Source organism: Drosophila takahashii, chromosome 2R (assembly GCF_030179915.1).
Source record: "Drosophila takahashii strain IR98-3 E-12201 chromosome 2R, DtakHiC1v2, whole genome shotgun sequence".
NCBI classification, from domain to species: Eukaryota; Metazoa; Arthropoda; class Insecta; order Diptera; family Drosophilidae; genus Drosophila; species Drosophila takahashii.
Genome location: NC_091679.1, coordinates 35,457,479 through 35,478,545, shown reverse-complemented (window position 1 = coordinate 35,478,545; position 21,067 = coordinate 35,457,479). Strand labels below are relative to the sequence as shown.

Below are 21,067 nucleotides of genomic sequence, written 5' to 3'. Positions count from 1 at the left end.
TCCCTATTAGTTCCTCCAAGTCCGCCTCTGTGGGACCACCAACCACTGCCGCGAGCAGCGCCTCCTCCGACAGCAATTCACTGGCCAGCAATGCCCCATCTCCCGCCTCACCGGACGACTGTTCTGCAGCGCCGTCGCCCTCCTGTTCCACCTCCACTGCCGCCTACATTCCGCCCAGCACAGAGGTGGACATTGCGATGGTGGAGGCCAGCAGCAAGAGTCTGCCGAAGAGCGCCATTTCGCCGATCCTGTCGCAGCCAAAGACCATCCGCTTTCCGGCTGGAGCAGGGGCAGGCGGAAAGGGCGGCAAGCGGCACGACGGCGTCTGCTACTGGGACAAGTGCAACAAGAAGCACGAGAGCAACTCGAAGCTGCTCGATCACATGCAGTCGCACCACGTCAATTCGCAGACCGGCCCCTTTGCCTGCCTCTGGGTGGGCTGCAAGGTGTACAACAAGGAGTCTTGCTCGCGCCGCTGGCTGGAACGTCACGTGCTCTCCCACGGTGGCTCCAAGCAGTTCAAGTGCATCGTCGAGGGCTGCGGACTGCGCTTCGGCTCACAGGTGAGTCGACACATCGCTGCAGTTATGTGGTCAGCCTGTAAAACCCTTTATCTTTCAGTTGGCCTTGCAAAAGCATGTGAACAACCACTTTAATGCCACGGACAACGCCAAGGAGAGCACAAGCAAGCGCACCTCAGATCCGCCCGTGCCGAAGCAACTCCGCAAGAATGGCAAGAAGCTGCGATACCGCCGTCAGCCCTTCTCAGGTTGGTTACTTTGCAATACAAATAGATACAAAAATTGATCCCTTTTTTGTTTTATATAAATTAATTAATAGAATATTGAGTTTAATAGAATTGAATGAATTCAAAAAATGCATACAGATGATTCATTCAATTCGAAATGAATTAGAAAAACATTAAATTTATTTCACATGGAATTGAATTAAACAAATCAAAAAAAAACAAAAATTTAATGATTCACGCAGGGCTCTAGTATATCAAATAAAAACACCTCTTAACGAGGTAAAAAACTAGTGACGATCGCACCTTCAACATACAAAAGTTTTGATATCAACATTTGTGACGAAAAATTATTACACTCGTCATTAAATAGACTTTCTAATATTTTCTCATTCGGCCCGCCCTAGCAAACTATTCCAGCCTTTTTCCCTTTACAGGCATTTTCTATTGCAGCGTGCCGAATGAGAAAATATTAAAAAGTCTATTTAATGACGAGTGTAATAATTTTTCGTCACAAATGTTGATATCAGAACTTTTGTATGTTGAAGGTGCGATCGTCACTAGTTTTTTACCTCGTTAAGAGGTGTTTTTATTTGATATCAGAAGTTTTTGTTTGTTTACATTTGCTCTCATAGGAGCTAATATATACATTTAAATTTAAATTGGTCAATCATAATTTGTAAGCCATTGTATTTAAACGAATTAAGTCAAAAAGGCGATGAAGTATATCAAAATACCTTTTAAACGAGTTTTAGCACATGTCTGTACCTTCAGTAGTGTTGAACTTACAAACTAACGAAATTTAGCTATTTTTAGCTTTTCCCGCTAAAGTAGCGGCTTTTTCCAAAAGTCGTAGAACAAAAGATTCCTTTATGGAACTCTTAAGTGCAAATTTACTGATTCCATGACCCCAAAATACAGTTCGTATACCCTCACACAAAATTCAATACTCAGGGAGCGTTAGTTGTTCGAGCTGGCAAAAGTGGCTATTTTCGTATAAAAATAACTTTTAAACGTGACTTTTTACAGTAATGTGTTATATACCAAAATTTAAGGAATCTCAAGGGCTATACAGTTTAAAGTTGTAAAGAAAATCGTTAGAGCCGTTTTTGAGAAAATAGCTAAAAAGTGATTTAGAAAAACAACTTTTAGCCATACATTTTAAACTATTGCATTAAGCCAATTTTACCCAAGGCAACGCGATTAGCATTTTAAATTACCTTTTTAACGAGGTGTAGCACGAGTCTGTAGCTTTGGTCGTTTAGAAACTATAAGCCGTCAAAATCTAGCTTTTTTCAATGATTTCCCGCCAAACTAGCGGGTTTTTCCAAAAGTTGTAGAACAAACGTTGTTCATATCCTGCTGCTAAGCACAGTAAAATTTAGTTCAGGATCCTAAAACCACGATTTGATGCATACCCACAAACAAAGGGACAAATTATTTCATTTTGGGAAGAAGAAGAAAATCTTATTTTGGCTATAACTTTTGAACGGAGCGTCGGATTTTATCATATGACCCCTCATCCGACGGGAATTTTTAATAGAAAAACTACTAAAACATTGCGAGGGGGCATTTATCCCCAACGGCCCCATCAGATCCAAATTTCTAAATTTTCACTTTTACACTTTCACCGCTCTCTTTCCCAAACCAATTGATTTTCTTGAGGTCTTGGTATGCAATCCTTTAAGTTTTTGCAATACCTTTCGATTGGTGTATTACTCATTACGATCGGACTATCACAGCAGATTTTCAATTTTGCGGCTATATAATAGTAGTCGCCTTCGCACACTCTCCTGGTGCGCTTCGTCACTACATGGACTGCCGTCCATAGTGATATCTTTTATCCTAAAACATCCTAATGAATTTCTATATACAACATGAGTTGAGAGATTATACAGTACTAAATCAATTTCTTTATTTACAGCTCGCATGTTCGACTTCTTCGACACGGGTATCATGGAGGGGCTGCAGCACCGCCTACGCCAGATTAGCACACTCACGAACGGAGCCCAGGCGATCGAGTTCCAGGGTCAATGCCTGATGCGAAGGCGCAACAGCCAGGGCGGCTATGAGTGCTTTGTGCGCTGGTCCCCGCGCGAAATGTAAGTTAATCAGAAGCACGGACTTTTTCTCAGATGCTAATTTTCATTTTCATATAGCATTTCCGACGAGTGGCTGCCGGAGTGCTCGAATCGAACGCGCCAGCACACCAAGGTGCTGCACATCAAGCAGATGCGACCGGCTGAAAAGACGCGCGTAGACAGTCTGCTCAGCACGGCCTTTCGGCTGCGCTACGACTCCCAACTTTTCGCCGACAATTATAATGTCAATGAGCAGCAGGCTGGCGATCTGAGCGGCAGCGATTGCGAGGAGGATGCGGACCAAGACGACGAGGAGGTCGAGGAAGATGATGAGGAGGAGGAAGACGGCGGCAGTAGCTCGCGCAGTGCGAGCTGCGAGACGGTGTCCAGCTATCAGCAGGTACTGAGCATCGCCAAGCTCCAAATGCAGCAGCGCCGCAAGCACCCGCGCAAACCACCCAAAGTTATTCTGCCGGCGAGGGAGCATCTGGTTCCAACGGACGCCCTGGTGCCCATTTAAAGCGCTGCCAGATTTATAGTATTCTCTAAGTAATTAAGCCGTAAAGCAAACGACAAACGAGTAAACAGTGACAAGTAGACTAGTTAGTGTACGACATTAGTAAGTTACTACCTACGCATATATCCACTTATGAATAGAAACTATCAGTACTCCCGCTTTGTTCTTTTTTTGTTGTGTTTGGTCCGCGTAACCAGCAGTTTAGTTTATTGTTCCCATCCATAGATCTTTGTACATACTTCGGGATGGAGACAGGAATAAGAGTCAGGAGCATTTAGTGGCCACCTTATCGCAACCCACCCGCGCGTTCTAGCAAGTGCTGTTATGAACAAATGTCCTAATTTCTAGAGTTCTAGTTCTAATTTAGTTTCTAAAGTGTACATTTAGTAGAGATTTACGTGGAAATGCCCGACTGTACAAGACTTGTTTGAAAGCCAATTTTATGTTGATCTTTTTAAATTTAAAATTGAAAGTTACATTTCGTTTTCTTTTTGTTGCCCCTCATCGTATCGTATTGTACTCTTAGAAACTGGCCAAACTTACACTGAAAGCGGAAAAACTACGCACACAACTGAGCAGTTTTAGTTTAAGTATAGTGAAGTGAAGTGGAAGAACACAAGACTTGAAGCATTTACCGCTACAAAATACGAGAAATATTTGTAAAACATTTTGTACTCAACTCGAACAGCAATGCAAACAGTTTTAAGCCTAAGTTAGACCCATGCCCAAGACGAGTATCCATTAATTTAGTGCAAATCGAATGCAATTTTCGCCAATTCATCAGCGTCTCTAGTTCGTTTTGTGAAAATTGGAAGAGACGGAAGAGCATAATGCATAATGTAAATATTATAACATTAACTAGTTTCGCTTTTAAACTTACATTAAAACTATTCATTTAGAACTTAGCCAAGGCAAAACCCAAGTAAAATATGCAAAATAAAGTTAAAGAAAATCAACAATCAACCAGCAAAATATAACAAAAGAACCCCTTATGTTTTCATTTTTTATGATTTTACGGACAAACAGAATGAGATTTCGATTCCGTTGCTATTTTGTGTACATATCCGATTGGCAAACCCAACATTCGAAGCATATAAACAAAATACGGTGACCGTAATTTATACTTTTCCATGCCAATGAATTTATACGTGTTTAAAGTAAGTAACATTTGAATGAAGAACCGAAAAACAGAAAAACAAGAGTACTCATCACTGCCAAAAATGTAATTGAACAACAAGAACACAGTTGTTAAGAACGACTGATTAATTTAGTGTGCGAAATGAGCGGAGCCAGAAGTAATTATTAACTGCTATACCCCTAATTCCAGCTCGAGCACTTTCCCTTTGTTGCACAATAATCACTCGCTAGGAGACGAGTATATCAAATATATCTGTGTGTTGTCTTAAGTAGATGTAGATGCGTCTCTGTGCCCCTCAACTAGTTGTAGCTTGTAAGGAAGAATGAAATATATATAAATGTACGTGTATATCCATTATAAATATATAGAGAGGAGTCAGACAATCGGAAGGAATTCTGTGTCTCTAGATCACTGCCTATATACATGATTTAAAGCAATACTCTTACGATAATCGCCGATCAAGCTTAGTTGACTCTTCCATTCGGTTAGTCTTTCGATGCCTTTCGCCCGAGTTGTTCAACGCTTTGTACTGCAAAAGATGAAAAAAATCTAAAACTAATGCAAATAAGTATCAAATAAAAATCCATGAAAAGTAAAGGAAAAAAATTCAAATAAAATAAAACTACCTCAAATTTTTGCAAGCATAAAACCACAAAAGAATTTTTCGAGACAAGTTTTCTAAAGCGAAGAGAGTAATATAGGTGCAGCGTTATAGGGCAGATAACCGTAGAGATCCGAATCGGGGCAGAGCCGAGAAACAAGGGAAAGTATACACGAGTAGTACACACAAACAAACAAGGGGAAACCGTAGGCTAATCCATATTTTGCTAATATTGCATACAGTCTGTAGGATAAGCAACGATCCAGTTAAACTACATTTACCTTTGCTTTTCCTTATCGATCACTTCGGAGGACCCTTCCGATACGATTATCCAAATATGCATTTGCCTTTAGCCGTGAGCTCAGTTTGAGTTTGTACATAGATTAGTTTATCGAATACGAGATATATATTCAATATCATAACCATAATTTTAATATTACAACCGCTTTAATGAATTGCAGACAGAATTAATTAAGCATTCATAATTATGGTAATTAACAGGCGTACATATACACACGTATACAGGAGAAGTATTTCTAAACATTCGGTTATTTCGAGGTATATCCTAGTTGATTTTGGAATCAGTTCTGTTCTGGCCAAATCCAAGGCGGAAACACAACCACAACAGCAGCGATGTTGCTTCGATTGTAACTAATGTAATCAAAAGAATTATATACATATATATTATTGAACTCTATATACACAACGTAGTATGTACAAGTGGACTCAAACAGATTATGAAACCGAAGAACATGTAACGCTGAGGAATGAAAAATATATGAAAACAAGTATTATGCTAGCTTGGTAGTTTTATTTCGGCTTTAGCCAGGGGACCGATCCGAATGAATTGAGTATGGGACTGAATCGAATGAATTCAGTAATGTAATAATTTAATAATGTGTATTATGTTTTTAATGGAAAGCCAAAGGTCAATATTGGAACAAGAATTACAATTACAAATGTATTTCGATTGCTCCATTTACTATTAGTAATCAGGAAATATTAGATTACGAATATGATTTTATACCTCGGGTAGTTGCCTTATTGAAGAGCGGTTTTGAAACAAATATTTTGTGTCATACTTTTTAAATACCTTTCCTTTCCATTTCCTTTCACTTGGGGGATCCGCACATGCATAGCCATAGGCATGGCTGGATAGTTCGGAGTCCGTACTGCTTACACACCACAAAATGATAACTAATTAAATAAAAAAATACTTTTGTTTAGTTTTTGTTATAAAAAACCATTTGGTTGCTTGTATAAAATGCCATTTATTTATCAAGAATGTTTGTCCTGAAAATATTTGGATGATATACTTTTGGTTGACACCTTTATAAGTCAAATTATGCTCTGGGAAGTTTCTTGGTTTTAATCTTTTCCATGACTTGTATGTAAAACTTCATAGTGCCTACATAGTCATTAGTGATTGAATTTATATCCATAACCATTAAACTCATTTGGTAGAATCCTTTGGGGAACGGTGGGAAAAGATTGTTGTCCAGATACCCGTCACGGGCTGTAAGCTGACCCTGCAGTTGGATAAACTTTGAGAATACTCAATAAAAAAGTCGCCTGTACTGCAGAAATACCGAAAAAGGGCAGGAGTGGTTCACATTACTAAAACGCTTAAACAACTTCCAGACGATAACGCCATAGGGTATAAAGTTCCTTCTTTCGATCACATCACACATTTTAATGTTAACGTCAACTAGAAAAGGCTTGTACTGATTACTGTAGTCCTTCGTATAAAACTGCATTCGAATCTGTAGAATAAAAGCTTTTACGTCGGGTTTTATCAAGAATTCAAAAATTATCTTACAACTGGATTTACTAAAGGAACAATCAAGAAGCAATCCATGTTTACCACCCCCATATTCCAATTGATCGCCTTCACATGGCAAGAGACGTTACTAACCCTCGTCTGATTGACTTGGCACTCCATTTTGTTAAGCTTGTAAACCAACTGGGTCTTCGCCTGGGGGATATGAAAGGTAGTTGGTTTAATACTAAATTTAATCCTGAATTCTCACCATTTGCCAAGCAAAGCAGCCGCCTACAATAACCAGTACCGCGAATTTCATGTTTGTAACTGACAGTGATCGGATTTTAATGATTTTATTATAAAACACTCATTAAATGTATGTATAATTAGTTTCAATCGAATTTTGGAGATCAATATTGGGAAATTCAACAACACTAGTATACAAAATCGAAAACTTCTAAAACTTCATCTAGACTTTATTGAATTCCTATATTTGAGTAAAAAGTTTCTACTCGAAACAACAAAATTAAAGTAATATAAGGAAGGATGACAATTTACCCTTGCAGCTAAAACTAAATCAAGCAATTTGAATATTATTACAAAAACCTTATAAATAAGGAAAATTTGGGTATAAATAGACCGATAGTTCCAATGACAGTTTTGGGATTTGTTTGGGAAACATTCTTGAAATTGCACACATTTTTTGCCAACAACAAAAGCACATTAACAAAACTTCCTTATTTTCAAACAAAACAAGAGAGAACGCTATAGTCGGGTGCCTCGACTATCAGATACCCGTTACTCAGCTAAAGGGAGTGCGAAGGAGATGGAGAAAAAAACTTTGATCCGCCGTAACTTTTTAACGAATGGTCTGATTTAAAAAATTTCTTCTACATTTCGATAGGTATTGATAAACACAATAAAACTGCATTTTTACCGTATATAAGCGATTTGGGGCGTTAGAGGGGGCGTGGCACCCTTTTGAAACAAACTTGCGCTGCGTAGGATCTCCTAAGATCTGCATGCAAAATGTCAATCTTCTAGCTTTTATAGTTTCCGAGATCTTAGCGTTCATACGGACGGACAGACAGACGGACAGACGGACATGGCTATATCGACTCGGCTAGTGACCCCGATCAAGAATATATATACTTTATAGGGTCGGAAATGCTTCCTTCTAGCTGTTACATACTTTTGCACGAATACAATATGTTCTTTTACTCTACGAGTAACAGGTATAAAAATAGCAACCTGATCTTCACCCAAAAAAATCGTATTTTTAAAATATGGCTTAAAAGCCTTGTAAGTTTATTAACTTTTGGATGAGGAAGCGTAATGTGACGATATTTTTACGCTTCGACGAGTATGTGAGTAGCAAATTTAATTGAATTCTGCTTCATCGGTCATTAGAGTTCGCATTTTCGAAAATTTATATTTTTTGACTAAAATTTACAACTTAAAATAATCGAGTTCTGTGGTCTTAGTAATGCAATGTACGGATACTAATTCCTTTTGATCAGTATATCAGATTTTCAACACCACCGGTGCGATTTACGACTACATGGTCTGCTGTCCTCAAAATTATGATCTAGAAGGTTTCTTGCTTTTAATCTGTTCCATGGCTTGTATGAAGAACTTCATAGTCCCTACATACGCCTTCATATCCGTAACTATTAAACTTATTTGGTAGAGTCCTTGGGGAAACGGCGGAAGAAGACTGGTGTCCAGGTACCCGTCTCGAGCTGTTAGCTGGCCCTGTAGTTGGAAAAACTTTAAGAACACTCATTAAAAAAAGAACCCTGTGCTACAGAAATACCGAAAATGGGCAGGAGTGGTTCACATTAGTAAAGCGCTTAAACAACTTCCACATGATGACGCCATAGGGAATGAAGTTCCTTTTTTCGATCACCTCGCACATTTTAACGGTAACGTCGACTAGAAAAGGCTTGTACTGATTGCTGTAGTCCTTCACAAAAACCTGCACTCGAACCTGAAAAAGGTAAAATCTTTTTACGTCGAGTCCTATGACGAGTTTAAACATTCTCTTACAACTGGATTTACTAAAGGCACAATCATGAAGCAATCCATGTTTACCACACCCATATTCCAATTGATCGCCTTCACATGGCAAGAAACGTTCCTAACCCGAGATTTGTTAACTAGGCACTCGATTTTGGTGAGCTTATAAACCAACTGGGAATCCGTCTTGCGAGAAAATAAAAGTTTTTGGTTTTATCCTAAACTGAGTGGAAAATCTCACCAATTGCCAAAAGAAGCAGCTGCTCAGAAACACCAGCACCCCGAATAGCATTTTCTTAACTGACAGATGGGATTTTAATGTATTTAGTTTTGAACATTCACTAAAGCGATAAATAATACGTTTTTAATTAAGAGATCCCGATTTATCATTTTTACAATTAACTTTTTAAATGCCGAGATAGGAATTTCTGGCACTTCCGGCGTCAGTTATTAAAAGTATGAGTTTTAAGACCTTTTTACGATACGCTTTCAATAAACCCCCCGCCCATAAAAAGATACTTTTTTTTTGGAAATTAGAAATTACAATTTATTTCATACAATGTCTGTTGTTGATGGTTGTTTACTTGCTTTATATGTTGTTTCGAATACACAGTTACAGTTTCTAAAACCTCACCATCGGTTACATGTATAGGTAGGTTAGTGTTCTCGGGTGCATGCAACTTAAACAAATAACAATACGAATTCGTGACACAATTGGATCGCGTTACGGCTAACAATAATAAACGGATTTCCCAATTTGTTTATTTGCAGTTTCGGTTTGTGCATTTCTGTTGTGGTCGCGTTCTTGTGGTGGTCGGGAGACGCCTGCAGGCGGAGCGACCTTAGTTCCGGGAAGATGGCGCCACCGCACAGGTTGAGCTCCTCCGCATTCTCAGCATCACGAATGCATCGGCGCCCAACGGGCAGTGGAATGTGCAATCTTCTCGGGAAAGGATCGTTCTGCTTGCCGGGCCTCCCTTACAAATTGATGTTGTTATTTGCCTAATGCTACTATACATGTCGATCTGATGTTGTTGGGTTCGGTTTTGATGTTGCTGCTTATAACTTCTAATTTGTTGGGATTTTACAATTTTTTTTGTTGGATTTTCGTAGTAGATTTCGTGTTGCTAATGCGGTTGTTGTTGTTGTTGGTATGAGTTTCATTTGCAACATTCGTCTACACTTTTTTGGGTTCTGCTTGCACGACTTTTGTTGTTGGTATTCTTGTTTGTTGGTTTATAATTTTGCTACTACAATTTCTTGTTAATATTTTATACATAATATATATTTTATATATATAATATTTTCTTTACTATACAATAACAGCGGAAAAATTGTGTGTTGTGGTTGTTGTTTTGCAGCATTTTGTTTTACTCAGTTTGTCGCAGTACATTCATTCACTTGATTTGTATTGTTTCGTACGTTTTATAACAACTTTCTCATGTTAATATGTATAATTGTTTATGATTTCTTGTTCTTGTTTAAATATATATATTTTGTATATATTATGTATATCAATACCGTAATTGTTTGTATTACCATCTTTCTTATCACAAAAAATCATAATTATATATATAATTTATTATTATTAATTTTTAATATATTATTCTTAGAATTGAACAATAATTAAAAATAAACATAGGACTTAGTTACATTTTGTATGTGTGTGTGTGTGTATGTTGGTTTTTGTGTGTGTGTGTGAATGATTGCATGTAGTTGGTTGTTTTCGCAGTTGACGTTAAAGTATTGCCAAGCGTCCGCTTCCCGCCCCACCATCCAGCACCAACTCTCCTCCAGCGGCCGCTGTAGTGGGCTTCCACACCTACCACCAAACTCGGGGGGCGGTGCGCGCCCAAACAGCGGTTAGCGGACGAGAGCGGTACGTTGTCGCGCCGGATGGCAGCGGGCGGAAGCATTGATGGTGTTGTTGTTTCTGCTTGTTTGTTGTTTTGGCCCTTTCGCTAAATTTGTTGATCTGATTTTGTTGCAGCCAGGTCAGGCTCAATGCAAATGTACAAAGTTTCTTCTGACAATTGTTGTTGGTTGTTGATTTCTTTACAATTTTTTTCTTTTTGTTTAACGAACTTTACATATACACTAAACATTATTTAATAATAATAATGGAAAAAACAAATAACAAAGAGCACACAAAATTGTGGAGCGCAAAAATAATAAGTAAAAGAGAAGGATTTCTTGATATAGCAAAAATCATAATTATTACAACTTTATGAACTTAACTGCAAATTGTTTTCCTCGTGTTTAAGACTGATTTTGAACGGAAAATAACTAAGCTAAACCACGCGCCAGCAAATCGAGGTGAACGGAGGAGGCAACAGGTGCAAATTGGCGTTGCATGGCGGAATCCTGCGGCCCGGCAGGACTGGTTTCGGTTGTTCTTCCTATGTACAAACGGCTCCCGCCCGGGTTGCCCCGCACACGCACCGCTCGATGTTTTGATTGACACAATTTTACCTGCTCCTCCTGCAACAACTGCTGCTGCTGTTGATGTTGCTGTTGATGTTGTTGTGGCTGCTGTTGCTTGCTGATTGCTGGGCGCCGTTTGTCTATTTGTTGTTGTGTGTTTGCATTGATTGATTTATTTCGTGTACAGGTAAATGGCCACAATCAAGCCGTAGAGACCCAACACTTCGGCGAAGATGAGAATCAGGATCATGCCGACGAACAGTCTGGGCTGCTGTGCTGTGCCACGGACACCGGCGTCTCCCACGATGCCGATCGCAAAACCGGCTGCCAGGCCAGAGAAGCCCACCGCCAAACCGGCTCCCAGGTGAATGAAGCCCCTGGAGATCGGATCGGCGTAGTTAGTAAATGTAATCAATTGCGGGAGTGGAGTGTGTGATGAATAGTTTACCTGTAGAGTGAGTACTTTGAGGGTTCTTCCAGCGCGCCGGCAATGAGCACAGCCACCACCAGACCGTAAATGGCAATGATACCCGCCATGACCACAGGAATGATGGATTTCATGATCAGTTCAGGACGCATCACTGACATGGCAGCAATACCGGTACCAGACTTAGCAGTGCCATAAGCAGCGCCCAGAGCTAAGGGAGAGATTCAAAAGGATCATAATTAATACAAGTTCTAGATGGTTTTTCCACCAATTTGCCAAACTTTGCCATATCGAACATGTTCATGTAGCTAGTGGGATTTTTGATTCTAGTCTCCATATAATAATCAATACTATAAGTCAAAGGTTATCAATTTAGGTATATACAATTTGTATTACTCATAGATAGGGTTCGAGGAATAAATTTTTTCCATTTAGTGTTTTTTCTCCCGCTACTCGAAGCTTCTGTGCTTAAATTATACGAATTACTAAAGCTCACAAAAGGGAGTCACTAATTAGGTGATAATATTCCAAGTACCGTTTCAAAGCATTATGTAACTTACTAATATTTCCAGCATTTTAGCCATGGCTAAGCGCAAAAGTTTGGCTATCAATTGCTCCAACTTTGGCCGCGGGCGTAAAAGTTAGCAGTCACATGATCGCCCATAACTGACGTTGTTTGATGAAAAAACCCCCCAAGTCCCCACCCTCAAAAGTGCCACTCATCGCCCAGAGTTGAGTTTGTGCGGAGAGCACAATAAAAACTCGCTTCTCTCGCATTCCGACATTCCGCTCGCAATTCGTCGAGTTTTACTGCTTGCTCTCTCGAAAAGTCAGGCAAATATTGATAAGGCCGAGCTAAAGTTTATACAACAGGTATTATATTATATGGGCCAGGTGGATCAGTTCGGTGTTCATTATACCATTATAACACAAAATTTACTGGCGAGAGATTCTATGTACATATTTTTTGTATTGATGGGGCATTAATTGAAGTATAAAACCAGTTTCAAATGACGGTCAACTGAGTGTTTGTGTGTTTGTGAGAGGGCTGATAAATCGAATTAAGCCGCACGCACACCACAAACTAAACCGACTCTCATTGATATGGGTGTATTCAAAGTTTACGGAGCGAGAGAGCAAATATCCCCCCATGTCATGTGATTCGATGTTAATTACTTATTTTCCGCCCCAAACCAAGATATGACTGGAATTCAATTAAGAGCAACGACGGATGGCTTAGAAACGCTCTGAATCTTCTTATATTCTGTATATCTGCGAGTCTACGTCACTAAACAGGAAAGTGATGGGAAATGGTCATGAAAAAAACCAGAACGAACTTGAATAGGCAATTTGTTATAACCACAAGAGATATCTACGCGTCTAGCACGAGCACACAGCGAAATCTATGAGGTCGAGGCTGTCGTCACAAAAGCACGCACACATCCCCATGAAAATCTATGTGTCCGAAGCCCAAGTACAGAAATAATATAGTGCGTTTGTGGCCCGCATTGCGTGAAATGGCATTAAAGAGCTAAAATTCATTGAGGAACCATTCTCGGGCTATTGACCCAGTACTTTCCAGGGGGCTTACACCACGTGGTTCCCCGAACATGTAATAACATAATATCATATATAAAATAAAAGTTCCCTTAACGGTCCTCAATATCGAGATGATTTTTTTCCCTGTGTAAGCGAAAATCATGCGTGCAGCTGGCAGGTGTGCCAGTGTGTACACACCACGATTGTGTCTGTATTCCACTTCGGCATTGACGCTTTTTCAGCTGTATTGGCGCCGCATTCAAATTCACAAATAATAACTGAAAAAGCTTAAATGGCATTGACTTGTTTTGCCTTTTAACTGCTCCTTCTGATGCTGCCGTGCATTTTAAATACCCCTCGCACACACACAAGAACATGGTATTTATCAAGCGACAGACGGCATCGCAGACATTTCTGTGGGCGTTGAAATAAAGAAACAAAAAAAAATTGCAGGGAATCGGGAATAAGAGGAAGAGGCGACAACAGAATAAGAATCAACAAGAACAACAACTGCCAGCACATTCGAAGATAATTATAAAATGGGGGAGATAGCCAGAGACTGGCAAAACACAGCATCAAGTGAAAAATAAAAGAAACCCCAACAAAACAAAAACAAATTGAAGGCGTCACAGTTGAGTGAGCAGAAAACAGAACGACGAACAGAGCGAGGGAGAGCGATGAAAATAGAGGCACATTTTGGATGAACCAGGTTCTACACGGTCAAAAAAGAAATGCATGACGGACCAATTATCGCTGCAGGTGTCTGTTTGTTTTTATAATCTTTCCTGCATGCGGCAAGAATTCGGACGGGAAGCGATAATATACACAAGATAAGATAAGTCCAGCCGATTCCAGAGGCTGTACCATCGAAACAGGGTGCCCAATGTTGAGTTCTAGTCGTTCATTGATTAAATTGCAATACAATTGAAAGGCGTTCGCTCACTCACACAGCAGCATCCCAATTACTTTGTTGATGTGTGAGTTTTTCTGTTAAATTCGGTATTACAACAGTGGGACTTGTGGGGAACTTTCCAATATGATGGTAGTTCGTCACGTGTGGAAGCAAATTATGCGTTAACATAACCGATTTTTACATAATTTACTAGCCTACTACCATTCTATGTATATATCTACTACTATTCCCGCTACTGCGATTGCGCAGGCGAGCGTAGGAGTGTGTGCGTGCTCGAGTATGCTGGAGCTGCTGCTGAATGTCATTGTGTGAAGGATTTTCGTGGCAACTTGGGTATTTTTAGCCCAGTGCGAGACGAGGATGTGGGCCAGCATTGGCATTACAAGTGGCTAGTGCTGATAATAAACCGCAGCTCAAAGCAACGCCCATTGTTCGCAGTGCAGTGAGTCAGTTTATCAGTCATCGAAAATGAAATAACTGCAGTTGCAAGCTGAAAGAGAGGGAGAGATAATTTTCTTTCTCTCAACCTCATGTGATCGTAAGGCAGTAGCGTTGCCAGATCAGCGGCACAGTTACTGATGATAAAAAGCTGGAAATTGATTTATGCTGTTGACTCTAATTGCATAAGCAGTCAGATAACTTTGTAGTCGAGCGATGATAATGGGCCAAGTAAACACGACAGGAAGCCTTCTCCCTCTTCTTCTTGACTACCAAAACACAGTGGCGGGGGTGGGGGGGTTAGGCGCAAATCACAAGACCAGTTACAAGGCATGACATAAGGATTGCGTCACAAATGGGTCGAAATTAGTGGAAAGCGGTGTGGGGCAGCCTAAACTTGGCTCTCATAAACAGCAGCGCGTGCTCGCTGTTATTTCCCATACAATGCCTTAAGTTCTTCTTGCGACACTCTCTTGGGAATTTGCTATCTTATCTTGGCCAAGTCAATTGGTAAATAAGCCACTTATCAGCGGGGTAACTACGAATGAGTGGCCATGATAAGCCACTGGAAATGATCGTCAGCTAGCCATGTGATGTGGGCTGGAACCCAATTGATCATGCAGCAAACGATTTGGGCATGTGATTACTGAAAAGATCTTTCATATTGGGTCATAAGTTGTCAGCTAATTGGGTTTGCAACGAGTGCGATAAGGAAATGGTTTACATTGATTTCTGTAAGGTTTCCTAATCATTCGGCATGTGATTTCGATTTCCGCATAGAAAGGGTCATAAGGTGTCAGTTAATTGGGCTTAGAAAGAGTTAAAAGCCCGGATTTTATCTTTTACTGTAAGGTTTCTGTTCTAACCAATAAGATGGAAAGGAAAAAAACTTCAATATGGCAACACTTCGCCAGTCTTGTGACTGTTGAGAGAAAAGGAAAGCGCGCTTCATAAACTTCACCAAAAACAGTAACTGTTCTCGCACTCATACACACGCGCTCAATGCCACCAAGTGCGAGAGTGCGCAGCGCTCAAGAGAGCGAGGGAGAGAGCGATGTGCTCACATGTGTGTGTGTGTATGAGTAATGCCGTTTTTAGCATGCTGAAAAGGCGAAATTTCTTTTTTCAACTTGGCCGCTGCGAAATAAGCGTAATTAAAATTGCTAATTCTACAAGTTGTAAATACAGGGGAATATTTTTCGATTCAAAGGCGAGTTTGCTAATCCGAAGCTACTTCGGTTTTCTGCTGGTCACGCGCACACCAGTGAGCAACTTGCTCCCTTTGTGTGGGTTAGCCCCGTGTTCGTACACCATTTGTCTACACTTGCCGCTATTTCGCGTTACTACCACATGAAAAGCGCCCGCACACCCACACGCTGGCCCCCGCTCTTCCTCTTCCACCTTTTACGCCACACAAAATGTTCGATTTTTCACGGCATGGGCATGGCATCCTCGTCCTTAATTCTAGTCCGGAATCTGGATCCCGATTTGAACTTACCCGAGAAGATGATGGCGGAGGCGGCGCCCATAACTCCGAAGAAGGGGCCATAGATTGGGTTGTCGCTGCTCACTTCAGAAGACATTTTGCTTTGTTTGTTGTGTTTTTTAGGCTACAAATGATCGAAAAATCGAGATTTTAATTCGTTTCGCTGCTGATTGCACTGTAGTTTTATCTTTTATTCTTGTTCGGCGTTTTGCACGGCTGAATGTTATGCGCGCTCGTTATATGTATGCGTTGCTTCGAGTCGAAACAAAGTATTTTTATTATATGTACAATATATGTGCTATATACGTGGGTATTTTACGCTGCTCTGCGACCAATGCTGCTGCGACGACGAACGAATTGCGAGTGGACGCTCTCGAAATATACTTAAATATACTTTTTAATCGCGAGCAGCGAGTAGTGGCCAACGACCAAAGTGGGAGAGAGTCGCACGCGAGAAGAGAGCGGACGAGAGGCGACTCGTTGGATTATTGGATTTTGCTGACGGTGTGAGCATGTCATGTGCCTGTGTGCGTGAGAGAGTGAGCGCATGACAGAATGGGCTCATGAAAGTAAGACCAATTGGCAATGACAACGGTCTGGAAAATTACACAGGCACACACAATCACATGGAAGTTGCTGAAAACTCCGTTTTCTGGGTTCTTGGCAAAAGTGAAACCATTTGCCATTTTCGCTTAAGAAGCCTTTTGTCTCCGTTATATTTTCGCCCTACGCGCAAAACGCACACCCACAAGCCTTCCCATTGCCATTGGCTGCGAGTGGCCTGCCTGTGTGTGTGTGTATGTCGTGGCAGAAAATATTGTACAATTTTTTTTCTCGCTGATTAAACTCTGTTTAATTTGAAGTTGTCGCAGCAGCACGATTTATCGCAGGCACGAAACTTTTCCGCAGGGCTGGCCTCACATGACCGCCTATCTTTCGACTGGCTTTTTCACTCACGTGATTAGAAATCTAATTAAAAGCAATTCGCTGCTCTGTGGCTGGCCTCTTCGGGTTACTTGCTGGCTGCTGCTTAAAAGCGCGGATCGGATACTGAACACCAACGAGTTATTCTGCTTTGCTTTTATAAACTTTAGTCACGGGGGCGGATTGGTGCGATATTTGGGCCAGCGTTGCCACACGTGGTAAGTCGAAACGGACTAAAACTGTTCCCACTTTGGGGAAATACTAAAAAATACTGTTTTCGTACTCATCTTATAAAAGGGTGAGTGCAATAAAATGATAAACCCACCTGTAACATATACAGAAATTAATAATCTTGTTTGTAAACTGTTATTTTTTGAAGTAGACGAGATCTTGTCTTTAATGTCTTGTTTAAAATTGATATAAGTTACCCAGAGAACAAATATTCTGCAGACGTGTTTTCGCCTGAATATCGGAAAATTGGGCCTCCAACATAGCCAATTAGTAACCTAAAATCCTTCAAAAACAACTTAGCTTAAATTGGTTTCGCTTATTTTTTCAAGGAAATAAAGAGCTGATTTTGGCACCCCTTATTTATTTATTTATATAAAGCTAATTTACAGTGTTAAACTATGAGATAACTGAAAAGGAGATTTAGAGCGCTAGCAACTAAGGATTTCAGCTAGACTGTTTATTTTTATATGAGAACTGGAACTGGCTTATGGTCACATCTTATACGTGTTGCGTTGCACCACGGTAACTCTAAAAATGGTATTGTTGGGAGTTGCCACATAGTAGCAAAACGTATTTTATTTAAAATTTAAAAGTTTGGAGAAGAAAACTAAATCCGATTTAACGTCTGTTAAAATGTATCCTCCATTTACATATCTCGCAAAAAAGAAGTTTGTAGTACGAGCAAGAACACTGCTTTAAGTGTTTTTCATTTGTTTTTCTTTGCCAATTTGGCTTTTGTATAATCTATTGATTACGGCACTTAAATCAACCCACGATAGTAAACAATCTTGAAAGACTTCAAATTATAGTTAAAACTATTTCAACACATTTAATTAGAGTAATTAAACAAATTAATATTACATAGTCGGTAGATTTACAATAAGCTTTTTCCGCCCCATCCTAGTATTTCTCCAGAGCCTTGGAAAGAAGCGTGTTCATGTTGGTCAGAAGCATCCGGGGATCCTCCGCCAAACCGGCGCCCACCATGGCGTTGGCAAAGAGCTGCTTGGCGATGAGCTGGGCCAGATCCTTGTCGCTCTCGCGCAGCTTGTTTAGCTTCTTGATGATGGGGTGCCTTAAAAAAAGGATAACAAAGTAAGTAAAGTTGCCTAAGGTTGCAAGGTAACCACCACTACTCACTTCGGATTGATCTCCAGTTCTGGCTGCAGCAGGGCAAATCGATTCTGTTCGGGAACCTGGTGACTTTGGGTGCGGATAAAGTGGCGAGCGGCGGCCATCTCCTCCACGGTGATGACACAGGGGTGGGTGTCCAGGCGGGAGGTGGGCTTCACCTTAATAACCTGGCCCTTGAGCTCCTCCTCCAGCCAGGGAATCAAAGCGTCCAGCTCCGAGCGCAGCAGGCTGCCCTCGCCAAAGTCAGTGACGGTCGCCGAGTCCTTTGAGTCCTGGCGCATCTCCTTCTCCACGGACACGAGGTTCTTGCTCTTGTACTTGCCCAGCTGCATGAGCACCAGCTCGTCGTAGGGCTCATAGCAGAAGAGCACCAGCTCGTTGCGCTTCTTGAGGCTCTCGTAGTACGGCGAAGATTCGGCCAGAACGCGATTGGGCGCCGCCAGGTAGTAGATATTCTGCTGTTCCGCCGGAACGCTCTTGTAGTACTCGTCCAGGGACATACGGCCACTGGCGTCCTCGGACTTGGAAGACTCGAAGCGCAGCAGCTTGGCAATTTCCTCCTTCTCACTCGCATCGCTGGAGGTTACAATGCCCTCCTTCAGGAAGAGCCCGTAGTCGCGATAGAAGGCCTCGTATTCCTCGGGCTGCTTCTTGGAGCGCTCCTGCAGGAAACGAATCACACGGCTCGAAATCACACTGGACAGCTTGCGAATCAGGCTGCTGTTCTGCAGCAGCTCGCGGCTCAAGTTTAGAGGAATGTCCTCGGAGTCGACGACGCCCTTCACGAAGCGCAGCCACTTGGGCAGCAGGTGCTCCGTCTTGGACTGTATAAGCACCTTGCGCGTGTACAAGGCGACGCCGGTGTTTCCGTCGCGGGACATCTCAAATAGCCCAGGTTTTCCCTCTGGAAAATAGAGCAGCGCATGAATGCTCAGAGGAACATCGGCATTGTAGTGAAGCGTAAACCGCGGCACATCAAAGCTGTTGCTGATGAAGCGATAGAAGTCGTGGTGCTGCTCCTGGCTGATGCTCTGCGGATCGAGCAACCACAGCGGCTTGATCTCGTTGGCCTGCTTGCCGTTGAGCAGGATGGGCGAGCCCACAAAGTTGCTGTACTTCTTGATCACCGCCTGGATGCGCTCCTCGTCCGCGTACTCGCGGCACTCGGTCTTCAGGTGCAGCACAATGCGGGTGCCCAGCTCGGCGTCGGCCACCTCCTCGATCTCGTAGGAGCCACTGCCGTCCGTGGACCACTTCAGGCCGGGCGCATTGGGCGTGGCCGCCCGCGTGTAGACCTCCACCTTGTTGGCCACAATGAAGGAGGAGTAGAAGCCCACGCCGAACTGACCGATGATGTTGGAGGAAGCCTCCGAGGAGGCCGCCTGCTGGTTGCCCTTCATCTGCTCCAGAAACTGCTTGGAACCGCTGCGTGCGATGGTGCCCAGGTTGCTGACCAGCTCCTCCTTGGTCATGCCGATGCCCGTGTCCTGGATGATCAGCTGCATCTGCGGCTTGTCGGTGGTGATGCGAATCTCCAGCGGCCGATCCTTGCCAGCCAGATTCTCGCCGCCGGCGCTCAGCGAGGTGTAGCGAAACTTCTCCAGCGCATCGCTGGCATTCGAGATGAGCTCGCGCACGAAGACTTCGTGGTCGGAGTACAGGGAGCGGGCCACGATGTCCAGCAGCTGGCGGGTCTCCGCCTGGAACTCGTGCTTGTCCACCACCGATTCGGGGGATTTCTTCGGCTCCGTGGAGAAGCGACGCAGCGGGGGGGCTATTAATGGATGTTATGTAAACTTAAGATTTGGGATGGTTTGGAAAATTCGAAGTCTTACCGGCCGGCGATCGCCGAGATTCCAGGGCGAGATTAAGCGCTGCTGGGGCGGATCGGTGGCTCTGCCTCAGCACTTGGGCAAAGCGGCTGAAGCGGCACGCCTGGCCCAGCACACCCATCGCTCGCAGTGACATCTTATTTAGCCTGGAATTGTGTTTTTTGGCCAACTAAACTGAAATGTTATTCAACTGAAGTTTCTCTCAGCGCACATGTGTGCAATCGATTAAACGTATTCGATAACGCCAATGAACTAGTTCGGCTATCGATATTAGGGATGTCGAAATATTTAAAAATATCGTATCGATGATATTTTTTATTTAAACAAAAAATCAAAATGATATTTGATATATCAGAAAAAAAATATCTATATATCAGATATTTTTGATATTTTTTTTATTTTATTTTTATTTTATTTTTGTTTTATTATTTTTTTTTTAATTTTAAGCTGCATAAGCATTAACCACTAAACATTAACCCACATTCGATCTTAAATTATATTTTTATAATTTTTAGTTTATATTTATTAATAAATGAAAGAAAACAATATTTATTTTTGCTTTCTTTTGTTTTTATTTATAATATTCAAGTCAAGTATTTCCCGCGCATTTTTTTTAGCGCGTTTTCTTGAATTCTGAATGCTATGCTATGCATTTTCACTTGCCGAAAAATAAATTTTAGCGGCGGTCATCTTTCACATATGTATTTTTTCTTGTCCCGATGAAAAGTGAAACCACTTAAAATTATCGAAAAAATGTGAAAAAAATCGATGATATATTCAAAAAAAATATCACGATAAAAATATTTATTTTTTCGTAAAAATATCGATATATTGATATTTTGATATATTTTCGACA

General features: G+C 41.5%; 5 protein-coding genes across 9 annotated transcripts in view; 1 reads left to right on the top strand and 4 right to left on the bottom strand.

Moving 5' to 3' along the window:
- The window catches only part of jing (AE binding protein 2 jing), a 131,927-nt gene extending 126,046 nt beyond the window's left edge, over positions 1–5,881 (top strand). For all 4 annotated transcript variants that reach the window (XM_017149194.3, XM_070212659.1, XM_070212660.1 and 1 more), the window contains exons 4-7: positions 11–563; positions 622–769; positions 2,670–2,847; positions 2,905–5,881. In XM_017149194.3, the coding sequence (XP_017004683.2) occupies positions 11–563; positions 622–769; positions 2,670–2,847; positions 2,905–3,346 (1,321 nt within the window). In that variant the 3' untranslated portion in view covers positions 3,347–5,881. The remainder of the gene's footprint in view (positions 1–10; positions 564–621; positions 770–2,669; positions 2,848–2,904) is intronic.
- A 525-nt stretch (positions 5,882–6,406) lies between these two features.
- LOC108062480 (uncharacterized) lies at positions 6,407–7,234 on the bottom strand. Its single transcript, XM_017149189.3, has 4 exons — positions 7,113–7,234; positions 6,902–7,057; positions 6,672–6,845; positions 6,407–6,611 (listed from the first exon to the last, which is right to left on the bottom strand). Exons 1-4 carry the CDS (start codon positions 7,161–7,163, stop codon positions 6,426–6,428), a joined length of 567 nt encoding a protein of 188 aa, XP_017004678.2. The 5' UTR covers positions 7,164–7,234; the 3' UTR covers positions 6,407–6,425.
- A 931-nt stretch (positions 7,235–8,165) lies between these two features.
- LOC108062477 (uncharacterized) lies at positions 8,166–9,230 on the bottom strand. Its single transcript, XM_017149188.3, has 3 exons — positions 8,894–9,230; positions 8,661–8,834; positions 8,166–8,599 (listed from the first exon to the last, which is right to left on the bottom strand). Exons 1-3 carry the CDS (start codon positions 8,945–8,947, stop codon positions 8,426–8,428), a joined length of 402 nt encoding a protein of 133 aa, XP_017004677.3. The 5' UTR covers positions 8,948–9,230; the 3' UTR covers positions 8,166–8,425.
- Positions 9,231–9,382: 152 nt separating this feature from the next.
- Positions 9,383–17,188, bottom strand: Vha16-1 (Vacuolar H[+] ATPase 16kD subunit 1). 2 transcript variants are annotated; one of them, XM_017149191.3, is made up of 4 exons: positions 17,048–17,188; positions 16,103–16,214; positions 11,736–11,925; positions 9,383–11,664 (listed from the first exon to the last, which is right to left on the bottom strand). In XM_017149191.3, the coding sequence occupies exons 2-4, from the start codon at positions 16,185–16,187 to the stop codon at positions 11,460–11,462; spliced, it is 480 nt and encodes a 159-aa protein (XP_017004680.1). In that variant the 5' UTR covers positions 16,188–16,214; positions 17,048–17,188; the 3' UTR covers positions 9,383–11,459. The 2 variants fall into 2 exon arrangements, with proteins under 2 accessions (XP_017004680.1, XP_070070235.1); XM_070214134.1 differs by lacking the exon at positions 17,048–17,188 and having other exon boundaries at positions 16,103–16,434.
- An 862-nt stretch (positions 17,189–18,050) lies between these two features.
- On the bottom strand, positions 18,051–20,412 carry Trap1 (TNF receptor associated protein 1). Its single transcript, XM_017149190.3, has 3 exons — positions 20,215–20,412; positions 18,386–20,153; positions 18,051–18,320 (listed from the first exon to the last, which is right to left on the bottom strand). The coding sequence occupies exons 1-3, from the start codon at positions 20,345–20,347 to the stop codon at positions 18,146–18,148; spliced, it is 2,076 nt and encodes a 691-aa protein (XP_017004679.2). The 5' UTR covers positions 20,348–20,412; the 3' UTR covers positions 18,051–18,145.
- Positions 20,413–21,067: the final 655 nt, after the last annotated feature.

Excerpts from the sequence above, each read along its gene's own strand:
- LOC108062480 (XM_017149189.3), bottom strand. The coding sequence starts at position 7,163 with ATGAAATTCGCGGTACTGGTTATTGTAGGCGGCTGCTTTGCTTGGCAA. Across the intron at positions 7,058-7,112 it reads GCTGCTTTGCTTGGCAAATG|GCGAAGACCCAGTTGGTTTA; the intron begins GTGAGAATTCAG and ends CATATCCCCCAG. Across the intron at positions 6,612-6,671 it reads ACCACTCCTGCCCTTTTTCG|GGTCAGCTTACAGCCCGTGA; the intron begins GTATTTCTGCAG and ends ATCCAACTGCAG.
- LOC108062477 (XM_017149188.3), bottom strand. The coding sequence starts at position 8,947 with ATGGGTGTGGTAAACATGGATTGCTTCATGATTGTGCCTTTAGTAAAT. Across the intron at positions 8,835-8,893 it reads TGCCTTTAGTAAATCCAGTT|GTTCGAGTGCAGGTTTTTGT; the intron begins GTAAGAGAATGT and ends TACCTTTTTCAG. Across the intron at positions 8,600-8,660 it reads ACCACTCCTGCCCATTTTCG|GGCCAGCTAACAGCTCGAGA; the intron begins GTATTTCTGTAG and ends TTCCAACTACAG.
- Vha16-1 (XM_017149191.3), bottom strand. The coding sequence starts at position 16,187 with ATGTCTTCTGAAGTGAGCAGCGACAACCCAATCTATGGCCCCTTCTTC. Across the intron at positions 11,926-16,102 it reads CTCCGCCATCATCTTCTCGG|CTCTGGGCGCTGCTTATGGC; the intron begins GTAAGTTCAAAT and ends TCTCTCCCTTAG. Across the intron at positions 11,665-11,735 it reads TCAAAGTACTCACTCTACAG|GGGCTTCATTCACCTGGGAG; the intron begins GTAAACTATTCA and ends TCCGATCTCCAG.
- Trap1 (XM_017149190.3), bottom strand. The coding sequence starts at position 20,347 with ATGTCACTGCGAGCGATGGGTGTGCTGGGCCAGGCGTGCCGCTTCAGC. Across the intron at positions 20,154-20,214 it reads ATCTCGGCGATCGCCGGCCG|CCCCCCCGCTGCGTCGCTTC; the intron begins GTAAGACTTCGA and ends ATCCATTAATAG. Across the intron at positions 18,321-18,385 it reads GAACTGGAGATCAATCCGAA|GCACCCCATCATCAAGAAGC; the intron begins GTGAGTAGTGGT and ends CCTTTTTTTAAG.